This window comes from Typha latifolia, chromosome 4 (assembly GCF_019914945.1).
Source record: "Typha latifolia isolate L0001 chromosome 4, TyphaL0001v2, whole genome shotgun sequence".
NCBI classification, from domain to species: Eukaryota; Viridiplantae; Streptophyta; class Magnoliopsida; order Poales; family Typhaceae; genus Typha; species Typha latifolia.
The window spans coordinates 16,900,959-16,924,736 of record NC_133089.1 but is presented as its reverse complement, the minus strand read 5'-3'; the positions used below and the strand labels follow the sequence as shown (position 1 = coordinate 16,924,736).

At 36.3% G+C, this 23,778-nt stretch overlaps 3 protein-coding genes and 1 long non-coding RNA gene across 7 annotated transcripts; 3 read left to right on the top strand and 1 right to left on the bottom strand.

Annotated features, from left to right (window-relative positions):
* The first annotated feature begins 23 nt into the window (after positions 1–23).
* On the top strand, positions 24–8,372 carry LOC140786397 (ubiquitin carboxyl-terminal hydrolase 4-like). Of its 4 annotated transcripts, none has more exons than XM_073134791.1 (7): positions 24–568; positions 686–743; positions 1,517–1,633; positions 3,895–3,993; positions 4,758–4,943; positions 6,670–6,851; positions 7,611–8,372. In XM_073134791.1, exons 2-7 carry the CDS (start codon positions 726–728, stop codon positions 8,008–8,010), a joined length of 1,002 nt encoding a protein of 333 aa, XP_072990892.1. In that variant the 5' UTR covers positions 24–568; positions 686–725; the 3' UTR covers positions 8,011–8,372. The 4 variants fall into 4 exon arrangements, with proteins under 4 accessions (XP_072990892.1, XP_072990891.1, XP_072990895.1 ...); XM_073134793.1 differs by having other exon boundaries at positions 241–568; positions 686–849; XM_073134790.1 differs by lacking the exon at positions 686–743 and having other exon boundaries at positions 86–568.
* A 1,450-nt stretch (positions 8,373–9,822) lies between these two features.
* LOC140786398 (transcription factor MYB93-like) lies at positions 9,823–11,181 on the bottom strand. Its single transcript, XM_073134795.1, has 3 exons — positions 11,014–11,181; positions 10,778–10,907; positions 9,823–10,694 (listed from the first exon to the last, which is right to left on the bottom strand). Exons 1-3 carry the CDS (start codon positions 11,144–11,146, stop codon positions 10,028–10,030), a joined length of 930 nt encoding a protein of 309 aa, XP_072990896.1. The 5' UTR covers positions 11,147–11,181; the 3' UTR covers positions 9,823–10,027.
* A 4,352-nt stretch (positions 11,182–15,533) lies between these two features.
* Positions 15,534–19,016, top strand: LOC140787227 (uncharacterized). The gene is made up of 2 exons (XR_012108782.1): positions 15,534–15,919; positions 18,677–19,016. It is a non-coding gene; the product is annotated as an uncharacterized lncRNA (long non-coding RNA).
* Positions 19,017–19,355: 339 nt separating this feature from the next.
* On the top strand, positions 19,356–22,840 carry LOC140787225 (probable protein phosphatase 2C 41). Its single transcript, XM_073136035.1, has 6 exons — positions 19,356–19,908; positions 20,015–20,172; positions 21,079–21,321; positions 21,465–21,741; positions 22,108–22,262; positions 22,368–22,840. The coding sequence occupies exons 2-6, from the start codon at positions 20,134–20,136 to the stop codon at positions 22,506–22,508; spliced, it is 855 nt and encodes a 284-aa protein (XP_072992136.1). The 5' UTR covers positions 19,356–19,908; positions 20,015–20,133; the 3' UTR covers positions 22,509–22,840.
* Positions 22,841–23,778: the final 938 nt, after the last annotated feature.

Genomic DNA, 23,778 nt, shown 5'->3' with positions numbered 1-23,778 from the left:
GACTTTATTAGACAATAGAATTCGGACATCCCTTTGGTCTTAAGTTCGCTGGATTAAACCAGTCGCTGTGCTGGCACGCACACGCAAGTCGCGCTCGCTTCTCTGATTTATAACACTGTGCAACCGTGCGATTCATCGGAGACCGTTGATCTCTCTCCCACGCAATCCTAACCGTTCACTTCTGCACGCAATAGTCTTCTTCCTAAAATTTGACTGCGTCTCTCGCTTTCTATCGTCGTCGTCCACTTCTGTCCCGATCTCTCTCTCCTCCTCCTCCTCCTCCTCCTCCTCCTCCTTCTCCAAGGAGAATAGTGAGATCGGAACGCTAGAACTTGAAACCATAGAAAGATCAAGATCTAGTGTTAGGATTAGGGTCTCGATTCGTCGGAAGAGGAGGGGGGGAGCGCTTGGAGGGTTCGCGGTGGAGGCGCTAAGGCGGAGTTGGATGGTCATGGGAGCCACGGGTTCGAAGCTCGAGAAGGCTCTCGGCGACCAGTTCCCCGAAGGCGAGCGCTACTTTGGCCTCGAAAACTTCGGGAATACGTGCTACTGCAACAGCGTCTTGCAGGTACTTAACCAGTCGATACGTGATCCTATATCTACCTATCAATTTTTTATGAATTTGGCATTGTCTCGGAGGAAAGTTTGATACTTTCCTGATTTGCTTTTTTGGATGATTGTACAGTTTGATTTAAGAGATTAGCATCCATTGACTAGGGCAGGTGATGATGCTGAGAATGGAAGTGAGATTTCTTAATCAGTAATTGATCTACCAGCTTGTTATACATGTATGCACCCCTTAAAATGATGATGCAGAAATGGATCTGATACAATGTTCATCATTACATTGTAAGTTTGCCATCATGGTGATAAGGAACCCAACCAGTCTAGATCAACATCTTATAGAAGCAATGAGATGATCTTATTTCCTCTGATCCTGCTCTGTACTTTTTCCGTCCTTTTAGTTTTTTCGCGTATAGATTTTAATTTGAAGATAATGAAAGTATACTGAAAGCATTTTTTGTTATTATTATTATTATTATTATTTTGTAGTTGTTTCTTATTGAAGTTGATTCTCACTCGTATGTTTTATTGGTCTATGAAGCTTGTAAGTGGTAATGCAAACATTTAGTGCTGTTTTCCTTTTCACTCCTTTGGTCAGAGGTGACCTATTGAAGGGACCTCCATCACTTCGGAGGATTGACTAGAATGGAATATGGTTGTTTTCTTAGCATATGAGCTAATATGGGTAATTGGTAACCACCTAACTTTTAAAAATAAATTTCAGAAAGTAATGTAATATCTATAATTAGTATTGTCTTCCATATGATGAAGATTAGTTACCCATATTATTTCTTTCAACATTCTTTGCTGTCGGACAAGACAAGCTCTTGAAATGTGCATGACATGGGTAATTGAATTAGAAAGTTATGGAAGACTTTTATGCTGTGTAATTTCAATCATGTTCTGTTTAACTTCAAATTTTATCTTATGTCAAGATCACATTTTTGAGCAGGCACTTTATTTTTGTATCCCATTCCGGGAGCAACTACTTGAGTACTACGTAAATAACAAAAACATGGCAGATCCGGATGAGAACCTTCTAACTTGCTTGGCTGATCTATTCACACAGGTAATTATCAGTTTTTTTGTTTGCTCCACTTCCATTGAAAGCTTTTCCTTTTCTTAAGCAGTAGCAAAGAAAACAATGAATTTTGCAATTTTCTGTGAGCATTGATTTTCTATGATAATTGGCTCATCTGCAACATGCTTCCGCACTATTTTATCTCTGAAGGGGACGGAGTCCAATCACATTCAATAGAACTTATCAATTGAGTCTCATGTTCCTAATTGCTTCTCTTTGTCTCCTTGAAAGTAGAGCAAGACCCAAGCAAGTTAAATGCCTGAGGAGGATACTATTTTTTGCAGTCCCAAACCAAACCTATCATTGTGGACCTGTATCAAAGTTGTAGGTACTGAATAAAGTGAGAAAATGAAATGGTCATTGCAACATTTTATGTATTGTAGTGTTAGTTTTCCTTATTCCTTATTCTATATTTTCTAAATTAGTCAGATGTGTAGCTGAAAATAAGTGCTTTTTCTTTGTTTGAGAACATTTTACAGCTGTAAAATTTGAACAGAATATTCCAAAGAACATGACACTAGTTGATAAAATATGGATAGTAGTTGCTTCTCTTATAAGACAAGGTAAACTGAGATATTGTTGCACATTAGTACCTTCTGTGCTTTGGATCAACTTCGTTCAATTCCTTTATATAGATCGCTTATGGCTGTCGGTTCATCTGTTGTGATCATAACAACTACCGAGCACTTCACTCCTTCATGTGCTTTTCTGAAGTTGTCACAATAGAAAGGACTTTCCCTATCTTTCATTCCCAATCAACCGATAAATGATCTGCAGAGAAGGGCATTGCTTCTGCAGTGTAAGAGTTGTATTTCTGCTTGATTGGACCATGCTGAAACATGTCCAGCAAGTACATGTTTTTAAGGTCGTAGATGGAGCTGAGCTTGAGCTGGCTTTTTTTAGCCCGACAGATTCAAACATGAACACCATGAGATAATTGAAACTCTACACCATATGGATGTCCTGTTGTTTAGCTCACAAGCTGACAAGTTTATTTGACACTCCTATATATATAGTTGTTACATCTGTTGCTGCAAAACCAAAGCTATGTGTGGTATATGAAGTGTGAATCAAGTGTGAGTGATAAATTGCTTATCTGTTGTGATCAAAGTTCCTAGTTTTGGTCGATTCTAATCTGGATCTTTCATAGTTGATCCCGATTCCACCCAAAAACCAGCCTATTGACTGGTTACATTAGGGTACTGGTTGAATTAGTCAATACTCAGTCCGGATTGAACCCATTTCGGCAAAAACAATGCAATATGAAACTCATCTCATCTTTCCAAAGACTCTAGCAAAGTTCTTCGACACTGATCCGTCAAAATAGAAGTCTGACGACCTTCTCCGATGAATTTTGCCTCCGACGACTTCAGGTAAGTCCTTTTTCTCTCTTTTGGTTTTCTCCATTTCTTTTTGGCGACCTTCTCACCTCATCTCTTTCTTCAGCAACCTCCCATACCTCTTTCTCTCCCTAGCGGCCTCCCTACTTCTCTCTCTATCTCCTTGTTGCTCTTCCTTTCTATTTAGCAAGATAGAGAGAGCGAAAGGGAGAGGATGAGAGCGAGAATGAGAAACTGAGTGACAAAAAGTGAGAGAGGGAGTAAGAGATGAGTGAACGAGAGACTGGATGAGAACAAGATATTTTTTATTTTTCTAGACTCCTCTCAGAGAGGGGATGTGGGTATGAGAGAAATAATGAGAGAGAGAGAGAGAGAGTGAGATAAAGATAGGGAGTGATTTTTTTTTATTTTAGAACTTAATATCTAAGCAATTTATCTTTTTGATATTTCAAGAAATTTTTTCAAATAACTTTTGTATTTGAAAATAATGAATTTTTTTACTAGTTAGAAAATTGTCCGATATCGAAATCTGACACTAGCAGCCAAAACAACAAATATGTTCAAATATATATATAATTTTTTTTTTCAAGAGTCGGCTGATCCCGATCGTGAAATTTGGAACCTTGGTTGTGATTACTGTCATCTTTCTGATCCTTTTAATAATTATATGGGTTGCAAACATAAGTAGGGTTTGAAATTTATATATGATTTTCTTGTTCTTCGTTACCAGGTAGGAATATCTTTTGGAAGTTTGACTGACATATGGTTAAGTATTTTAGTCAGCTTCCCAGAATTGATGTTTTTCTCTATTAGAGTTGGTATTTTTAATTGCTAATTGGAAAATGCACTTGTGGATGTTCCAGGAACGTGGCATCACAGTAATAGTTAATCTTGTGCTCATCTTTGCAGATCAGCTCCCAGAAAAAGAAAACCGGTGTTATTGCTCCGAAGCGTTTTGTGCAAAGAGTGAAGAAACAAAATGAACTTTTCCGTAGCTACATGCACCAGGTAATCCAATTTATTCTGTTTGTATATTAGTATTATTGTTGTTTTCCTTCAGAGAAGCACATTTTAGGACAGAACTGTTTTGCCTAGAGGCTTAATAATTCAATTTCCATCCAACGCTTGTTGACCAATAAGGTTGTCTACTCAATCTCTGTATTCTATGGCATCCCACATTTTAGGTGGTTGCCAAGGTCCATTTAGATGTGAACTCTTTAGACTGAAAGAGTTCAAAAGATGCATTCTAATGAGGAATTACATTATTAATTGTTTTGCTGAATATACTAGTAGCCTGTCTCCCTGGTTATGAAGCCTGTTTCCCTGAATAACCATGTGATTTTATCTAAAACAGTAGGCCACATAGAGATCTCTATGAACATAAGAAATGCATTACACTTGGACCACTGCAATTGCTGAAATAGTGAATATGTATGACACCTTTTAAGCAGCCAATGGTGGAAATATTTGGGGTCTGGAAGGATCTTATACTTGGGCATGTCCTGCACTTGGCACCCATAAGGCCATGACTTGTACCCAAGGTGAATAAGAATTGGGCATTGTGAATTCTCTTTTTACATAAGTGGCATACATCCACACCTTCAAATTTGGGTTTGAATTGTTTGTTCTGATTCTTTTTTAGATTTGAGAACACACTATGACAAGCCTGCTTTTAGATACTGTTGTTTGATGGCTTGTTACGCTACCTCCTTCCCTATGGTTTACAATTCAAGTTGTTTGGTAAATCTGAGCTGTTCCCTTTATAACTGTAGGATGCTCATGAATTTTTGAACTTCTTGCTGAATGAGCTAGTTGACATCCTTGAGAAGGAGTCTAACATTGCGAAAGCATCCCCTGAAACCTCATTGTCGCACAAGGTTGCAAAGAGTCCTAGCCATCCTGAAGCCAATGGAGTCCGGAAAGAGCCCCTCGTTACATGGGTACATAAAAGTTTTCAGGTGATTCTAGTCATTGAACATAACTCCACACTACAACTTGTTTTACATCATATTCATTTAGCCCCCATTTAGTTTTAGGTTATCTTTTTCCCTATTTCCCATTCTAGATTTATAACTAAATATCAATTTATCCATATTCTAGATTAGAAACATTATTCAAAAATATTCTGCATATAAACTCAATTATACTTTTATCTTTGCTTGATTTGACTAAAGTTATTTCAAAAAATTTCTCTCATTTTTCTGACCACCTACCTATCTCATTCTACAAATGATGCAAATCTAGTATGAATGCAATGTTTTGGAGAACAATCGATTTAAACAAGTAACTAAAGTAAAATATAGTAAGCAATAACTGATAAGAAGTTAATTGATTAAAAAGATCACTATTAGATAAGAGAGAAAACCACTCAGATAAGGCAGTATCTTCCTCAACTCTCAAATAAGTACGTTGATAGTAGAAAGGCCTGAAATATGGTGTAAGAAAAAACTTTGGAGTTTATGTTTACCAATAAATAGAATAGCAGTGCTTCTACTTTGAAACCAAGTCCTCCTCTTCACGCCCGGGCACTCAAAGATTCTGTTTCACTACTGAAATCTTCTGGACAGCAACAGTAACCAATGAAAAAGTAGAGATTGAAGGAGAGAGGTTTAGAGAGGAAGTAGAAGAGATTAGAGAAGAATCTTAAGACTGAGTAGAAGAAAGGGAGAGAGAGAGAGAGAGAGAGAGAGAGAGAGAGAGAGAGAGAGAGGAAGAAGAAGAAGAAGAAGAAGACTGCATGAGAGAAAATAAGAGAATTTAAATAAATCTTATTCCAATCGTTCCTTGTTTCTCATGTAATAACCCTTAAATAGGTTAACAATTTTGATTCTAACTAATTCTAATAGGAACTTATTTTTTAATAGGACTCTAATTGATCATCTTACCTAAATTGACTAACCAAATTTAGGTAATAAATCAATGTGGACATCCTCCACATATAAGCTTACCATATCTATCAATTGAGATTCTAATAAGAATTCATTTCCTAATAGGATCCTAATTGATTAAGTCTTACTTAAATTGACTAACCCAATTTAGGTAATAACTCAATGCGGACATCCTCCGCATATAGGCTTACCATATCTATCAATTGACTAATTTAATTAATTATTTAAATTAAAAATTAACTCAACAAATTAAATGTGAAAATAAGTTGAGCCTAATTAGATCAATTAGACCAAAATTGGACTCAAGTAATTTTATTTTGGTCAAATTGAAGATGATGCCCACATCAACAAATCAAAAGTTTTCGTTCAATTTTGTTGAATCTTCCTACTTGTCTCATCTCTCCTACTGCATAATTATCCCATTTTTGACACTAGTATGCAATGCATACCAATAAGAAATGTCAACATTTTAGTTGAAATATATATGTCAAATCGTGTATTGGAGTCAATTTTTACTTCTTATTTGGACTTTTATCTTAACGTTATGTCATATCAAAGATAATTATTATACCACTATTTTAGTTTACAACCAAATGTCAAAATATCCTATTCTAGATTAGAGACACAATTCTAAGAGTAAGAAATTAGAATTTACTATAGATTTTCCCTTAATTGGAAACCAAACAGAACTTTATATCTTATTTGTTGTATTCATTGGAAAAACAATGGTCTTAGAAAAACAATGATCTTTATTTTTTCCCATTTTGTACTGAAAATTGTCTTTTCTCACGTGTAGGGTATATTAACAAATGAGACACGGTGTCTACGATGTGAAACTGTTACTGCAAGGGATGAAGCATTTTTTGACCTAAGTGTCGACATTGAGCAAAATACTTCAATTACTAGCTGTCTCAAAAATTTCAGCTCAACAGAGACTTTGAATGCTGAGGATAAGTTCTTCTGTGACAAATGCTGCAGGTAACTTTTGGTTTCATCTGTTTTAGATATTTACTTGCCCCAAGTCCTACAAGAACCTGCTGTTACTAGTCAACTCCTAGAAGGCTGTTATTTTCTTTGCTTGATATGGTTCATCTTAAGTAACATTCTAGATGGCAGTTATATTTGAATATTTGGTTGATACCCCTTTTTTATCAGCTGATTTTCATATTTGTAGAAAAAAAAATTCATATTTGTGGTTGTCAGTGAAATAACATGCACACAGGAAGCGCAAGGGGAGGGGGGGTCCTAAAATTCTCAAATTTTTTTCTTTTTGCTTGAAGCTTAGGTGAATCATGCATTAAAGAAGTACCGGTCTCTCCATCGATTTCAAGCTGCCAAATATGTTTTGACGGTTATTATGCTGATCAACTATCCTAGAATGTTCTCTCTGGCATTCCTGAATCCATGAACAAGTCTTGGTCCAATTATAAGTATTGGAATGCAGTTTTAACTAGCAATAATAACTTTTTTCCTTTGATCACCAATATTAGTACCAAATGATATTTAATGGAAATATGAATCTGCAATTGTGTTGTCTTATGTGGCCTTTTTTTTGTTGAGAGTAGGTCAATGACCAAGCATATTAGGGAGGCGGGAAATTAGTTTAATCTATAATATGCTTCATTCAGTTAAGATAAATGGATTTGTTTTGTTGTCTGTTAACTTTGCTCGTCTCTTCTCTATTATTATCAAAGTGGTAGCTGTTGAACTTAATTATATCTGGTCTCTTTGGTTCAGTTTGCAGGAGGCCCAGAAGAGGATGAAAATTAAGAAGCCACCAAACATTCTGGTTATTCATCTCAAGCGCTTCAAGTACATCGAGCAGCTTGGCCGGTACAAGAAGCTGTCTTATCGGGTGGTGTTTCCTTTGGAGCTGAAGCTTACTAACACTATGGACAATTCCGACTCCGAGTACTCTCTCTTTGCCGTCGTGGTCCATGTCGGGAGCGGGCCCAATCATGGTCACTATGTCAGCCTCATCAAGAGTCACAACCATTGGTTGCAGTTTGATGATGAGAACGTGGAAATGGTGGATGAGTCAAATGTTCAAACATTCTTTGGGTCTGCACAGGAATATTCTAGTAACACGGATCACGGATACATCCTCTTCTATGAGAGCATTGGTGGAAGGAGTTGAAAGCTTCTATATTTTTGGGGTCTAGTGACTTACTAATTCTGCCCTTCCTCCTTTGGTTCACTTTTTTTTTTTCTTCCAATAAAAGATTTAGAGAAATATTCAGGCATCTGAGCATAGAGCTTGAGCAAAGGATCATCAAGTGTACAGTGAATGGTTGAACGCGAATTCGACCATTTTGACAATAAAGAGGACTATTTAATGGATTTTTCTGGGGTTTTAGATTTGCATAGGTTGATATAGGTTGGGAGCAAAGGCCTGGAATCTGGATGTTGTTATAACTATGGAGATACGTATCTCTTGTACCCCTTTGGGGATAAAAATATTTATTACAGAATCTAATTCAACACAATAGTTCTTGGGAATGATAACTGCTTGTATATGGAAATGATTTTTTTTTTCACTCTTTCCCTTCTTTTGATATAATGATATGAACTAGTATTACATGTTGAGAAATTAGTTAATTGGTGATTGAAAAAGATGTTCCATTATTATGCTCTTTGTAGTAGTTTCAATACACAAATATTCAAATCTATATATCTACATCTAGATTAGACCATCTGATTTGTAAATTAACCAATGGCCAATAATTAAACTTGCATATGATAGCAATTGTTTCCTTACTGCCACCAACTATTTTACAAGCTATCATGAGGAAGACCATTGTACAAACTTTTACAATTGCAGTGACATAAGGATCTATACTAATTTCGTACCAAACGTACGGAGCTCACATTTATAGGTGCTTTAGATTAGCTACTTCCCAAACTTCTTCGGAAACCAATTGCAGCCCCACTGTTGTCCTTGTGTCCAAGTACTCTTGTTTCTCATAATGGTTGCCCTATTATAGCTTTATAGTAGTTAGTCCCTTGCAGAGAAAGATATGTCCACCTGCTCACAAAGAAAAATAGGGCAAGTTGTAATTTAATCAGAGAATAATTTACCTGTTTAAGCCCCTTAGTTTGCCACTTTTTAATATGTATCTGTCCCTATGTTGACTGAGTGAAGATTGTGGTCAACATATCTAATAAGGCTGTCGGTTTGGACAATTAAGGCCTTTTCTAGGTTCGATTTTGGAGCTTTAATACAATATGATGATTGTCATGTGTCGCCTTCCTGTAAGGCAACTTGTTGTCAACTCTCTAACTGCTAAAGATGCAAGGGTGTCTAGTTCTTTATTGTTCAGATCTATATTTTAAGTGATTTCATTAATACAAAGTTGAAGAGGTCTTTGAATACTTGAGAAATTTTGTGACCTCTTAGTCGATTATATGCATGATGGCATGATGCTAGTTTGTGATGACCTCTTTGTTCTTGAGGTTGAAAGAATCTTCAGCAAAGTTTGTATCACTTATATTTAAGGTAATAAAACCAAGAAACTCAACCCTGTCGTAGCACATAAAAGAAAAAGAAACTGAGAGGGAGAGAGAGTTTGGATGGCCTTAATCATTGTAGAAGATCTTTACAAATTTATAAATGAGAATAAAAAAGGCACACTTACAACTACTTGCATGGCTACTGACACAATGTTTATGAATGCATGCATGATTAAAAAATTAAGCATCGTAAATGTACTGTTAGTACTATATATATTAATCACCTTTGTGCTGTATTCTGTCGTCACTTGTTAGCTTAGCTCTATATTATTTGTTATTGTAACTATCAGCATCAAACCATCTTTAACAATATTGCTAATATTCTAATGCATGGTGGTTTTTCTTAACATAGTTGTAATTGAAAACTGTGTGAATTAGCATAGGTAAGTTTCAGAATCTCAAGATCATCCACTGTAAAGTAGAAAATATTACAGAGAAGTGGCAGTATAATCCAGCATAAGTATTCATGAAAGACTGAATGGTTCTGTACATACATGCAATTCACTGGTTATAGATCCACTACATCTACATCCAAGAATCTATGCATGGTGAAGACAAGAAACACTATAGAAGAAGGGTAATTACTCTCTGCAAACTTTTCAGACCTAGTTCTTGTACTGCACACAAGATAAATAGGAGAAGTATCAGATAAAAGAGGGATCCTCAACTAAGAGCTCAGGAGAGAAAGAAGGTGCTGCATTATTGTCATAGCTTGAAAAGCTACACATATCTCCTTTGCTCATCAAAGTGTTGACAAGAGGAGAAAAATATGAAGGTGATACCGTTTCTGCTCCATTGAAATTATTCTCGCTTAACTGAATAAAACTAGAATCTTGTTTAATGTCAGGGCTGTATGGCATCTCTGGTAACTGGTATAAGTGAATTTGAGCACCAGCCACTGACAAAGGACTTGGAAGAGGAATAGGAATAGGATACAAAGTTGGCGTTGTTGAATTCAGCAAGCCAATAGACTCCATGCCAGAACTGATGCTATTAAGGCTGTTGGTACTGGAACTACTAATGGTTGACATAGGAGACTGGAGAAGATACTCAAAGCTCTGGAGCTTTGCCAACCGAGCTGCCTCCGCTTGCAACCGACCAGCAAAATTTTCCCAAGGTTGTTGCTCTACAAGATCTTTGAGGCTAGCTAGGGCCATGAGTTGCGGTAGAGTGGCGAGGAGATCGATCCTCGGTCGGTGGGTCACCGGGTCGATGCCCATATTGATCAACTTCTTCTTCAGATGTGTGTTCCAGAAGTTCTTGATCTCGTTGTCGGTGCGGCCCGGGAGGTGTGTCGCGATTGTTGACCACCTAAGAAATACATAGAAAGATGATCATTGGCATCTCATGTTCTATAAGTTATAAAGGTCTTTATATAGTGCGAGAAGTAGTACTTGTTTCCTAGGACATAATGTAGATCAAGAATGGTCTGCTCTTCCTCAGGAGAAAACCTCCCTCTCTTGATGCCTGGCTTTAGGTAGTTTGTCCATCTAAGCCTGCAGCTTTTGCCACACCTATTGAGGCCTAAGATAGATGAAAGCATAGCTTTTAAGATGTACATATAGTCATGTAGTAAGAGATGAACAAACAAACATGAGAGAGAGAGAGAGAGAGAGAGAGAGAGAGAGACCAGAGAGCTTAGGAAGGCTTCTCCAGCTGCCATGGCCATTATTCTGGATGTATTGAGTAAGTTTCTGGTCCTCTTCAGGTGTCCATGGACCCTTCTTGATTCCATAATCATCACAGCCTGGAGATCTGCCCATTATTGGCTTTCTTTGAGGAAGTGGTGGAACTGTAAGTAGATACTGCTATGTCTTACGACACATGCTAATTTTTATACACCATCTTCTCTTCTGGTTCTATCTTATTTATTAGAAAATGACTTGTTAGGTAGGAAATATAATGATATACCCGCATAGAAGTTCATATTAGGATCATATGTCAACACATGATGTATACCTTCTCTTCATTGTTTATCAAAGTGTCATATCCTGCTAATATTTAGTAATGAAGTACGAAGCAAAAAAACAATGACTCCAAACCTTAGATATTACAAGAAAATTACTCTGAGTTGAACAGTGCTGAGCGCAAAATCAAATCGAAGTCTGTTATGTTATGGTTATAAAACATAATTCTGTCACCTTTTTCCTTGTTGAAGCTTTTACTTAGCATTTGTTATTGTTGTGATCCAGAAAAAAAAAATTGAGATAAAATCTTATTGGCGTTGTAATTTAGCCAAGCTAGAGTGTGCTGACGCTGACTCTGGGAAATGGAAGTTAGAGAAGAGAATAGGAGTAGATAAACAATTAATACTAACAGTAAACAATGGATTATAATATGTTTGTCGCTTATCGATCTGCGTAATAGCTGACGATTTTGAATGAATGAAGAGTTGGTTTGAGAGCATGCAAGTTGGAACAAAGGAGACAACTAGTAGGATGGACTTAAAACAAATAGATACATGATCGTGGCATTACAGAGACAGATTATTAGTCTGGAAGTATGGTGGTTTTATATGAGTGGACAAGAAAAAAGGTCAAGATTTTATATCTATTACCAAATGGAGATACAACTTTGACATAACTAACGCAACTTTAAGTTCCCAGTCCAAGCCACAGAGAAATTCCTTTATTCAATGACAGTCAGATGTTAGTGTAATAATTTTGAGAGGATATTTCTTTCCAAATATTTGAGCAGAACTAGCAATGAAATTGATCCAGACATGATGAAACATCTCTACCACCATCATCACTTTCTAACAGTACATTTATTTTCTTTTCTTTTCTTCTGTTTCCCTCTGTTTCTAAAGCAGATGCAATAAAGATAATTTCTTTGACAAGAAAAACTATAGTGATGACCTCTCAATGAGGTCAGTTAATGTTACTAAGATATCTTCTCTTGCTAATCTTTCTGGTCGGATAGACCACCAACAAGATGTGTGAAAGGCCATACTTAGATATCTGATGTCACTTTTCTGATACACATATATATGCCTAATTCAAGTAACCAAATTATTTCTTGTAGACTTTGTCTCACCTCATATTATGCAAAAAAAATTTCTTGATAAAATCTTCATTTGCGAACACTTCCTGAATTAATTTACAAGTAGGATTTGCTATCCTAGTGCCCATTAACAAGGGCACTGAAAAATTAAACAGAGAAAACAAGACCTTGCATCAAGTATTTTCGTTATCATTTCGAAGTTTGGATATATATATATATACAAAAGAGTTGTATATCTAGTTCTATGTGTTTTGGCATCACAATGGATGCATAATGATGGGATATGGCTAAAAGAATTCATGCTAGCTAAGATCTAATTATTAATCCATAGGTTTGTATGATGTAATCATGAGGGTTTACGAGTTAAATTAACAATTGAATAGAAAGAGTTAGTATTTGAATAAGTAGATGGATTATCAGCATCAGCAGTCAATTTATTGAATAGAAATAGTTAGTATTTGAATAAGTGGATATTATCCTACACACTATCATTTTCCCACCCTCATGTGAAACCAAGAGATCTTCCAACATGAGTGTGTGCTATCTTGAAGATCTAGTACTGATCATAGGTTCATTACAGTTTCAAACTTTCAATAATAATAACATTCTTAGTATTCAGCTCCTCTATCTGTCTCTATCTCTGTCTCTGTCTCTCTATCTCTCTCTCTCGTTTGCGTGCCTGGTTGATCTTGGTAGCTTAGTAGTTATGACTTGAAATTTCGAAGTTTGGAACTGTCTGCATCAGGGACTAAAGAACTTGTCCTCCAGGATTGTTACAATAGGATAAAGACATTTTTGTGTAGAATCCTAATGGTGATATATCTAGAGTGGTGATGCAAAAAAAAAAAAATATGAGAAGGATAAATAATTTTGAAAACAACTAATTTTGTGTCCCCTTGATGGTAATAACTCATCAAGGAGTAGATTTGCCTCGAAAATAGATAAAGGAAAAGAGTAGAGTAGAAGAGCAACAAGAATAGTTTTCCAGAAGGGTAGAGAGAAAAATATTTAGCAACTCAAAAACACTTGACAGCCAGAAGAATTCATGCTTCTCACTCCCGTTACCTTGTTTCACATCCAAATTCTATCACAAAGGATGAACAAATAAGTTTTAGTGAGAAGGGACTTCACAATGTTGAATGCATTACTTTTATCATATCTGTCAAGCAAGCAATAGTCTTCCATCTGCAGTGAAGAAATCTTAGCTTACAACATAAAATATTGTATGAATTAGTTAGCATTGAAAAATCTTATGCTATTTAGGGTGTATAAAATTGCTTGACTTAATAGAACACTCAACTGTAAGCCATTCTACTGTAATTCTATAAAGAAAGAAAAGAAAAGGAGAGAGAGAATGAACAAAATGAGACTGACCAATATATACAACTTACTTCGATTATTTGAGAATTTTACCATGATTCTGCGTATTCCAACAGGATAATTATGGAGCTAATTATGCTCTATCCCTGCTAAGAAATAATTTTCACTTCATAATTGACTTCCAGAATAAGGGTCGCATAATATTTCTGTAGGTCTAACCCATAACTATAAACGCAAATTAAATGATAACAAGCACAACACTTGAAGACTTTGGCCCTGAACTCTGATTCGTATGGCTTTACGTTTCTGTATGGTTATTATTTCTGATACAATAGAAGAAGCAGTTGAATTTTCCTACCAAATCCTTCTGTGATTGGGAGTGATGATAGATACTTATTTACTTAGGAAGCAATGGAATAAAGGAATTAGAAGAAAATATCTGTGTTAGGTCTTATGACTGCTCTTTCTAGAATACTGTTCTCCACAAACAATCAATTATTAATTGTCAACTTGTATCAGTTGAACTTTCTTCATTGCCAACTTGCTGCATCCCATTGGAATAACATAAATATTAGCATATCATGGGATCTTTTATGCAATTGAAACTTGTAATGACATTGCAAACTGCAAAGTACTTGTCAGCACTACATTATAGTAACATAGTATCTCGCCTTAAAGGATCAAAGACTAATATACATAAGCTGATTGGAACATCTACCAAACTACTAAGATCTCAGTCCATATGGAGGAAAACCACTACTTCATATTTGTGCAGCAGTTTTTATCGCCAACTGATTTCAGATCCTGGATTCTTTGTCTACATGGACTAATGTGATGTACAATAAATTCTGATAGCATTTGCACTGAAATGATTGACATTCCAGAATACTGATTGGTTACTGATATTATTAGCATTACACTGACACTCTACCTCTATGATTTAATGGACTTTATGTTATATTACTGAAACAAGATAAAGATGAAAAGCCTTAATGATATCTCCACGGCCAAGGCTGACCAGAGTTTGAAATGTTAATGTTACATGGACCATCTCTAAATGCAATGAGACAGGGTGTCTCAAAGGATGGGCTATCCTTGTCAAGAATGCTTCCCTCTGTCTGAATCCAGTGGAGAGTTCCTTTCTGCAGATTGGGATCCACAAGAACAAGGTTTTTTTAGATGTATGTGTAGCTAAAAGGCAAAGCCATGGCCACAAAAACTAAGGAAATTTTTTTATTACTCCGGTGCTAATAAATGTTCATCTAACACAACCTAAGCAACTGTCAACTTCTCCACCAGCAAGAGAATTAAATGGAAATTAAAGACAACAACCTGTTTCGCGGTTAAAATATGTACAGTTTTTTTATTTTTTTAACTCTCCTCCCTCTAAACAAAAGAAATCTCATGACACCAATTGACTAAAAACTTTAAATTTCGAAGTAATGGATCAAAAATATATATTATTCTGGAAAAAAAATCACACTAAAATCAACAAAATGATAAATTATACACCCATCAACTCTGCATTGAATCAATCATAGTGAGGAAAGAGAAGCTTAAATAACACAAAGTAAATAGTTAAGAGTGAAGATTTTTATTGTTGTTGTTACGTGTTTTAGAACTTGTAGGTCAACTTAGGGTCTTCTCATGGTGATAAATATCCAATAACCCGTCTGGTAGCCTATGCCCGTCTCTAGGAATGGATCCCTTACAAAGATTCATATACATTCAAATTTAGAAACCGTCAATATCCTCGCCACGTGGATAGGGACCAACGCAGGGGTTACGTGTCGCTCTGTTAGTAGATTCGTGAAGTGACCGGGTCGTACGAAAGAGCGCGGGGCAGGTGAGATTTGCGACGCTTCGGAGGAGAAGCTGCTCTTCGTTTTTCCGCTCGCAACTCTCCGTCTCTCCTCCTTCGTCTTCCTCACTCTCTAGTTCAAGAATTAGGGTTAGGGCTAGGGTTTTGGAGAGATGGGGAGGGATGCGACGCTGCAGTCGAGCTTGCTCGGGCTTGCGGCGGTGATGGTTGTGATCGGGATCTGGACGATGTCGTTTAAGAAGATGATGGTTACCTACTTCTTTGGACTATTGGGGATCGCTGGGATCGTATTGCCCGATTGGGAGTTCTTCGACAGGGATTTCTCCGAGTGGTTCACGCCTGTGCCGGTGGAGAGGAGATCGGGAGCCGATTGGGCTTCTGGAGCTGGGAGGTGATCTCTATTTTCTCGAATTTATTCTTGTAAACTGAAGGATAATCTTCTAATTTTAGTTGCTCTTGATGTCGGTATAAGAACTTGTTGGATTAGGAGCATCTTTGATGGAGAATTGGCATGGTTATGGTGCTGGTCGAAGAATTTGATTTCAATCTCAAAGGATTTAAGGCCATTACTTTATATAATAACTAGAATTTTTCTGCCTGAATGAAAAAAAAAAGTAAAATAAATCAGTTTCTGTTTTGGAGATGCTTGGCGAATGTTTCATATACGCATAGTATATAGTACATACTATTGTTTATTTCCCTTTACATGCACAATGTTGGATTTCCCTTTACATGCACAATGTTGGCTTTCCTGCAGGTGTGTCCCACTCTTATTATTTTTTTTAAACTTTCTTGTCCTTATAAAAAATGGAAAATCCGATGGAATCTGAACTTGTTCTCTGCCATAATAAGTAAGTAGGACAGATTTTTGAGGTTTAAGGTTTGTATGTATCCTTTTGAATAGTAGACAGAAATTGGGAATTGTTAATATAGAACGTTATGTTAAATGCACGCTAAATAGTTTTGACCAATGAAAAGGATGGGTCTCAGGCCTAAATATTCACTTTGCCAATATGAATTTAGGAAGATGGAACAGCAACTAGGGAGGATGGATGCGAAGTTTAAGGTCACTTTTGCAAACGGAAAAGGACATAAGAAGAGATCTTCTTGTCCAAAACTTAGTTTTACGATCAATTTTTGGAAAATGAAACCTAGAAGAGCTTGACGACACAGCTTTGAAGTTGTGAGAGTGGAATACTCCCACTTTCTCGATTTATGAAGTAAATGCTGCTTTGGTATTTTATCTGTAATTACTGTCTACCCTCCAAGAAAAAAATTAGCTTAGTCATATTTTAATATACTGAAAATTATAATTGCAAAGTACACTAAAAGGTTATAGTGTTGAGGTTTATGTATGAGAATAGCTCACATGGACTGAAATTGCCGAAGTGAAAAGGATTCACCCACATGATTGGACCCAAAATTAGAGGTTAAGATTTTGGATGTGTTAAGCTCTAGTATATGCCTCAACTCCTACTAAATTGGTTCAGGCTCACTTCTTCCAAAAATTGGTCTCAAGCTTCATTGTTTCAGACTTTCAGTATCCTGAACTACTATATTAAGTGATATGGTGTGACCAATTTGATAGCTATTGTAAAAATGTTAGCTCTTGGGGAGAGTTCACAATAATGCAATCTAGTGGAGATACTGGAATCAAGACCTGGGCAAGATTTTGGGACTTGCAAGTTACCTGTGTTGAATTGGCAGCATTTCATGCAGCAAATCCTAGGTTAAGGTAAATGTTTGTAGATTGTGGGATGCTGGTTCAGATTATGACTCATGAAGAGCAATTATACTTTTTAGAAGAGTACTCTTGGAAAGCATAATCAAACATAGAGCTCAATACGGAGTGGCAGATCAAACTTGAGAGGAAGTATTTGATCTAGTTGGCTCATGCACGAAGAGTAATATTTCTAAGGTCGGAGTAAATTGAAATGGAGTGATATACATTATTGAGCAGAACCTACTTTCATTTTGTATAAAATTCTAACATGTGTTTTAACGCCTTTTCATTGATTTGGTCCCTCATCACCCCCAACACTTGGCAAGCCTAATTCAACTAAATTATTGTGTCTACGTTCATACTATTTTTCTAGCATAACGTCCATGTGATAACCAAAATTATATCATGGGCACATTTTGTTTGTGTGTTATGGTTCCATGATGATAACTTACTCTAGTGAAGCTACTTTGTTTCAAAAGCTCAACTCTTGTCTCCAGGAAAGAGCTTGATACTAATAAGGGTTTAAATTTGTATACTATCTCACCGGTTTCCTGCTGTATATTAGTTGGCTTTCCTTTTCTTTTGATCCTTTGGTCAACTCTTCTTTGTGCTTATTTCTTTGTTCTTGTCAGCTGGTAATATGATAATATCAGCACCTAACACTGACTTTTTTGTCCTTTGAAGAGAGACAATTTGAAATAGTTCATTGTGGAAATACCATGCAACCATTATATGTAGTCAGTCATCTCCAAATAGGAAAACCAGATATCTTCACAGCAAGATTGCACCCATATGTTGACAAAATCTGCGCCTACTTTTTAGGTTTATGGGCAGTCACACTAAGCTGCTAGCTGTATACGTGTGCTTTTGCTGAACTGAAGAAGTCATAACTCACAAGGAAGCAAGTCTTTTTACCCAGGCTTCTACTGGATTGGTGATAAGTCGCCCAATATATTAACTTACTTTTAGTCTCAGGAATATCAGAGATCATTATATTCTATCCTTGGAAATATACCTTCAATTTAATTCTGGTTCTATGCATGCATTATTTTTATTTACAGAAGAAAGGCTCATGTTGGGCCTATCCTCAACATTGTAATGTTGCTCCTTTTGCTTTGCCTCTTGTGAATTGCAATGTTTGAATAAATTTTTCACCCGTAACACTCCGGGAGCTGTAGATTTTTAAATTTCCAGAATAGAAGAAATTAGACTGGAAAAAGGGTCAGCTTGCTGGATTTCAACGATGTAATAGTGTAATACCACAGTTTTGACTTTTGTCTAGCTCTCTGCTAATTTTCTTCTTCCTGTCCTCGTTTCCTTTTAACACTAATGAATGTATGAGTTACAACAATATATCAGCAGTAAAATTTATCTTTTTACAGTACGAAAAGTTAATTACTGTTTTCTTCTGATTATCTGCTGCAGATTTAAGTTTCATCCACTAAGGGTTGCTGTGCTTACTACAATCTATGGCTTTGGCCTTTACAAGTGGTGGATGTACATATCTAGCTAGGTGGTGGCTCTGGCCTCCCTACATCAACACTTTCAAAAATGCCATCATACTGAAAATTTAACTTCTTATGAATGTCTAGCTAATACCACCTGTGTTACAGACCTTTTTCTTAAGAATTTTGAACCTTACTATAAAGTTTGGATGTTCTCCTGTCTATCAAATGTTCTCATTCTTATCTCCAGGATCTTCTATTTCATTTGCTGCCTTTGTGGTACATTCTGGTTTCAACTATACTTAAGGTAGTATTTGCCACGTGTTGTGGGTTTCGCCGTTGGCATAATAATGTTAGCTGTATGTGTACATTGTATTTAAACTATTTCAGTTTGCATTATCATGCCTCTAAAGTTTATTGTCGCTATAAATTGATTGAATGAATGTTAAACAATACCTTTACCTTAGTACATGATTCTCAGATATCTCAATGCAAGAACACAGAAAAGTAAGTTTAATTTGCTCCTTGCTTGGATCTTCTGTGTTTTAGCTTAGTCAAACTAGACAGGAGAAAGCTCAAGCTCCTTTTTTATCTATCAACTTGGCTCAATTCAAACTTAGACTTAATTTATTAATCATGATGTCGCTTGCAAGTTGCAGCCCCAAATCCAAGCTCTATCGACAATGAATTCTGAGACCCGACAAGCTTTTACAACACATCAAAAAGCTTTTACAAACAGACATGATTAGAGATAGCCATGGTACAAATTGATGGGCCAAATGAGTCAGACCAAGTCAACCCTCTCATTTGTGTAATTGTGGGCATGTAGCCAAAGAAGAGCACGGGTGGTGTGGGCAAACAGCGAGGGTGAGAGGTGCAACTCCCAATAAATTCGCTGCCTTCTTCCAGTCGTGGGGTCATCCTCCTATGTGTGTTTAGTAGCCAATGAAGTCAACATAGGGAAAGTGTTACCTTTTCCCGGGTTCTTACTTTTATTCTCACCTTTCCTTATTATTCCTTTATAACTTTCCTCGAGCTCGTTCCAATATCCTATTCTTATTTCGTTGGTTCGATTATTTCTTTCTGCGGAAAAATTGAATTTTTTAACTCTTTAACACGCTCAAGTTGTGATTCAAAAAGCTGGTGGTGAAGTGAAGGACTGACTTCTGTCTATCTATCTGAAATCCTATTTCTTCGTCTCCGGCTGTATCAGTGAGTTCGATTACACAATACCCATATGGGATTTTGACTTTTAGATTGTACACTCTCGAAGTAAATTTCCACTTTGGCGATCTGATTTTATGGTTTTGAAGCGCAGGGACTGGAGTTTATCGAGGTTTTGGGACGTGGGCTGTGATCAAAATTGCGCCTTTGGATTGGAAGGAACAGTATATGTGGAGAATTTTGCGAAAGGATTAGAGGAACTGCAGGGTTAGTATGGCGAAGTTCTGCTGCTTCAAGAATTACTTTTCTCAGGTGAGAGAAGATTTGGTCTGGAGTTACTTCTATTAAACTATGTTCTTTGTGCTTTCTTGATTTAAATCCTGTGTAGATCTGTGTATGTCCCGTTGTTTGCTTGTTGCTGGATTTGGGAAACCCATACTTTGACCGAGTAGATGGCCAGAATATATTGCATCTTTTCTGCTTATGTTCTTGTCTGTTAAATTGGGTTCATTATGGAGTGAATAACAGTAAATAGGAAGGAATTCATTGATGATCTCACTTGAATAGCATGCATACTGTTTTCAAATATGAATCTTTAATGGAGAACAAATGTTCATTTTTATACTTTACTGGTGTTGACGCGTTGCCAGTAATGATCTATTGTAATGTCAGAGAAAGAGTCAAATATATCAAAAGAACTGAAATTATTAGATGAAATCTAGAATACAGATATCCTGGAAATATCAAGAGTTCTGCTGAAAATGTATTTCAAGTAGCTCGGCATCTCTGGGTTGATCAAAGCACCCCAAGACCTAGCTATATGTTTTCATTTTCAGTCTTCAGTCCAACAACTTAAGCAGACTGCAAGGGATCTCTTTTCTGTCATTGAACTCTATGTAATTCTATGCAGTGCATTACTCTATGTTTTTTTGGATCCATTCAGTCCGATCTCTTGGTTTGTTTTATTCGTTTCATTTTCAAACTGTAGGAGTTTGAACTCACTATAAGTGCAACTTATTCAGAATCATTTTTTTATCATAAAAATCATGGACTGCAATTCTTGTGAAAATATGCTTATGTGAGGGAAACTGCTAATTCTACCTCTTTAGAATTTAATAATTTGTTAAATACCAAACAATTTCCATTACTATTTTTTTCCAAATAATGAGCTGATTTAGTTATGTGCCCCTCATAACAAACTTACTTTTTTATGTATAGTTCATAGATCATTCTTCCAGTGATGCGGGTAAAGGGAAAAGCTCCCAAAGCCACACAAAAGTCAACTATGGATTTAGCCTTGTAAAAGGGAAGGCAAGTCATCCAATGGAAGATTATCATGTTGCCAAGTTTATACAGATGAGAGCACAGGAGCTTGGCCTGTTTGCTATTTTTGATGGTCATTTAGGAGACAGTGTACCCGCATATCTACAGAAGAACTTGTTCACCAATATTCTGAAAGAGGTGTGATGATAGTTTGTTTTGTTCTATATTTCTTTCCATCTCATTACCTTGATGAGTTCCTTTTCTGCATAATGGGGATAATCAAAACAAATCAGCAAAAGGAAAAGCATGCTAAACTAATTTCTATGTTTACTCTGTTTTAGGAAGAGTTTTGGACACATCCAGATAGCGCTATCTTAAGAGCCTATGAGAAGACTGACAAAGCAATTCTTTCTCACAGTCCTGATCTGGGACGAGGTGGATCCACTGCTGTTACTGCTATTCTGATAAATGGTAGGAAGTTGTGGGTAGCTAATGTTGGTGATTCAAGAGCAGTTCTTTTAAAAGGTGGAGCAGTAATGCAGTTGACAGTTGATCATGAACCAAGCGCTGAGCGTGGGATAATTGAGAATAGAGGTGGCTTTGTTTCAAATATGCCAGGTTTCTATTACACCCTTTGCTGAATTGTAGATTTCATCCTACTTTGGCGCATAAGAGTATGATATATTCATGTTCTTTTCTTGTACCTTCCTCTGCTTCTTTGTATGGTTTGTGTGGCATTTTGAGCAAGAATCTTCATTCTCATTTTTTCTCACTTGGATTAACTATTTCTGCAAATTGTAGTTGACTGGAATAGTTCTACTACTAGGAGTTTATTGAAAGTAAAATTTGGGATATCAGTAGGATAATCCTTTTTCTTTTTATCATCACCATGTAACATGAGACATGAGAACACCAGAAATGTCATTGCCATCACATGATACCAAGAAATAGTCTTACAATTTTTTGCACTACTCTATTTATCAGGAGATGTCCCAAGAGTTAATGGCCAATTAGCTGTTTCGCGTGCTTTTGGAGATAAGAGCCTGAAATTGCATTTGCGATCAGATCCTGATATACATTATGAGGATACAAATGATAACACTGAAGTGCTTATCCTTGCGAGTGATGGTCTATGGAAGGTTAGTTTCTTACACCTCATGCCTTCATCAGTGATGGTTCTCTTTGAAGTCATCTTCTCTTACACTTGTTATGGCTAATTTATTCCTCTTGTCAACTGTATTTAGGTGATGAGCAATGAGGAGGCAGTGGATATTGCTAGAAAGATTAAGGACCCACAAGCCGCAGCCAGGCAACTGACTGCCGAAGCATTAAACAGAGAAAGCAAGGATGATATATCATGCATTGTTGTCAGATTCAAGACATGAAGAATACAAAGCGTATTGAATATATATCTCAAAAATCTCAATTGTTAAGTTGGATGTGTCTGATATAATCAGCTGAAGCCTACCAAATAGGCAATTTGTTGTCATATCCCTCCCTCCTTGTAAATGTCTCTTCTATCATTTTAGGTGAGTGATATATTGTTTGATTCCTTTTGGGCATTTAGCTAATCGAAACTCAGTGCTTTTTTTTTTTTTTTTTTTTTTTTTTTGCTTCGTGAGGAAGCAGCTTGCCAAAAAGCTGTATTTAATTTGCATAATGATCTGTGGAATCATTTGCCTTTTTTCTCAATATATCGAAGCTCTATTGCTGATCATTCTGAGTCTCCTGGTCATTTTTTTCCATATTGCTTCTTGAATGTAATGCTTGTGTTATGAATAATAGGAATCTCTTATCATACTTCAGAAAATCCTATTTTACTTATTTATCAACATAATATATGTTCTGAAGCCTGCCACCATTTTTAAGTGATCGGTGCACCGCGGGCCGTCAGCTAGGGTTTCGAACTAGTGTTGTCGTCGATAGCCTATGGATCGAATCTTAATCGCTTAATTTTATTTATTTGTTTACTATCCTCAACAATAAATACACAGATGAATTTAGGATAAATCTAGGCAACCCCATTGACCTTAAGGTGAAAAATATCTGCAATCAAAGTGCACCAAATCTCAGAACACAAGACGAAGCAAATGCTTCCCTTCACAGAGAACTTATAACAAACACGAAGAACTCGAAAGCTCAAAGAATCCGGCTATAAGACCGTGTTGCGATAACACGTAGAAACTTGGCCTATATTATGTCATGGCTTGATAAAATATTCAGTAACAATATAGGACGCATGAACTTTAGATAAATAGAATTGCTTGGCTTCAATTTCTTCTGCCAATAATGAGAGAATTGATCAGCATAACATACCCGTAAAATCAATCGAAATCAAGATAATCATGATCAGAGTGCAAAAAAGATATAATCGCTAGAATATTAAACAAGCATTAAAAAAAACTAAAACTTATGTGTATACTTAAACATACTACGGTATCTATTGAAAAACGTAAGGAATATCACGCTATTGATAATAATATTTATGTGAAAAATAAAGCGTAAAAAAAAACAATCATAAAAATAAAAAATTTTACGTGGAAAAATTTCAAACTTCGCGATGCATTCGAGACTTAGTTCTTTCAGATCATCTGATATAGATGCGTAAAATTGAGAACGATTCAACATAATTTGTAAAATTATTTCAAATACTTT

Bases quoted from the DNA above. Each gene is read 5' to 3' on its own strand.
- LOC140787225 (XM_073136035.1), top strand. From the start codon at position 20,134: ATGGCGAAGTTCTGCTGCTTCAAGAATTACTTTTCTCAG. The intron at 20,173-21,078 runs GTGAGAGAAGAT...TTTTATGTATAG, and splicing joins TCAAGAATTACTTTTCTCAG to TTCATAGATCATTCTTCCAG. The intron at 21,742-22,107 runs GTTTCTATTACA...TCTATTTATCAG, and splicing joins CTTTGTTTCAAATATGCCAG to GAGATGTCCCAAGAGTTAAT.
- LOC140786397 (XM_073134790.1), top strand. From the start codon at position 446: ATGGTCATGGGAGCCACGGGTTCGAAGCTCGAGAAGGCTCTCGGCGAC. The intron at 4,944-6,669 runs GTGATTCTAGTC...TCTCACGTGTAG, and splicing joins GGGTACATAAAAGTTTTCAG to GGTATATTAACAAATGAGAC. The intron at 6,852-7,610 runs GTAACTTTTGGT...TCTTTGGTTCAG, and splicing joins TTCTGTGACAAATGCTGCAG to TTTGCAGGAGGCCCAGAAGA.
- LOC140786398 (XM_073134795.1), bottom strand. From the start codon at position 11,146: ATGGGCAGATCTCCAGGCTGTGATGATTATGGAATCAAGAAGGGTCCA. The intron at 10,908-11,013 runs GTCTCTCTCTCT...CATCTATCTTAG, and splicing joins AAGCCTTCCTAAGCTCTCTG to GCCTCAATAGGTGTGGCAAA. The intron at 10,695-10,777 runs GTACTACTTCTC...TGTATTTCTTAG, and splicing joins CATTATGTCCTAGGAAACAA to GTGGTCAACAATCGCGACAC.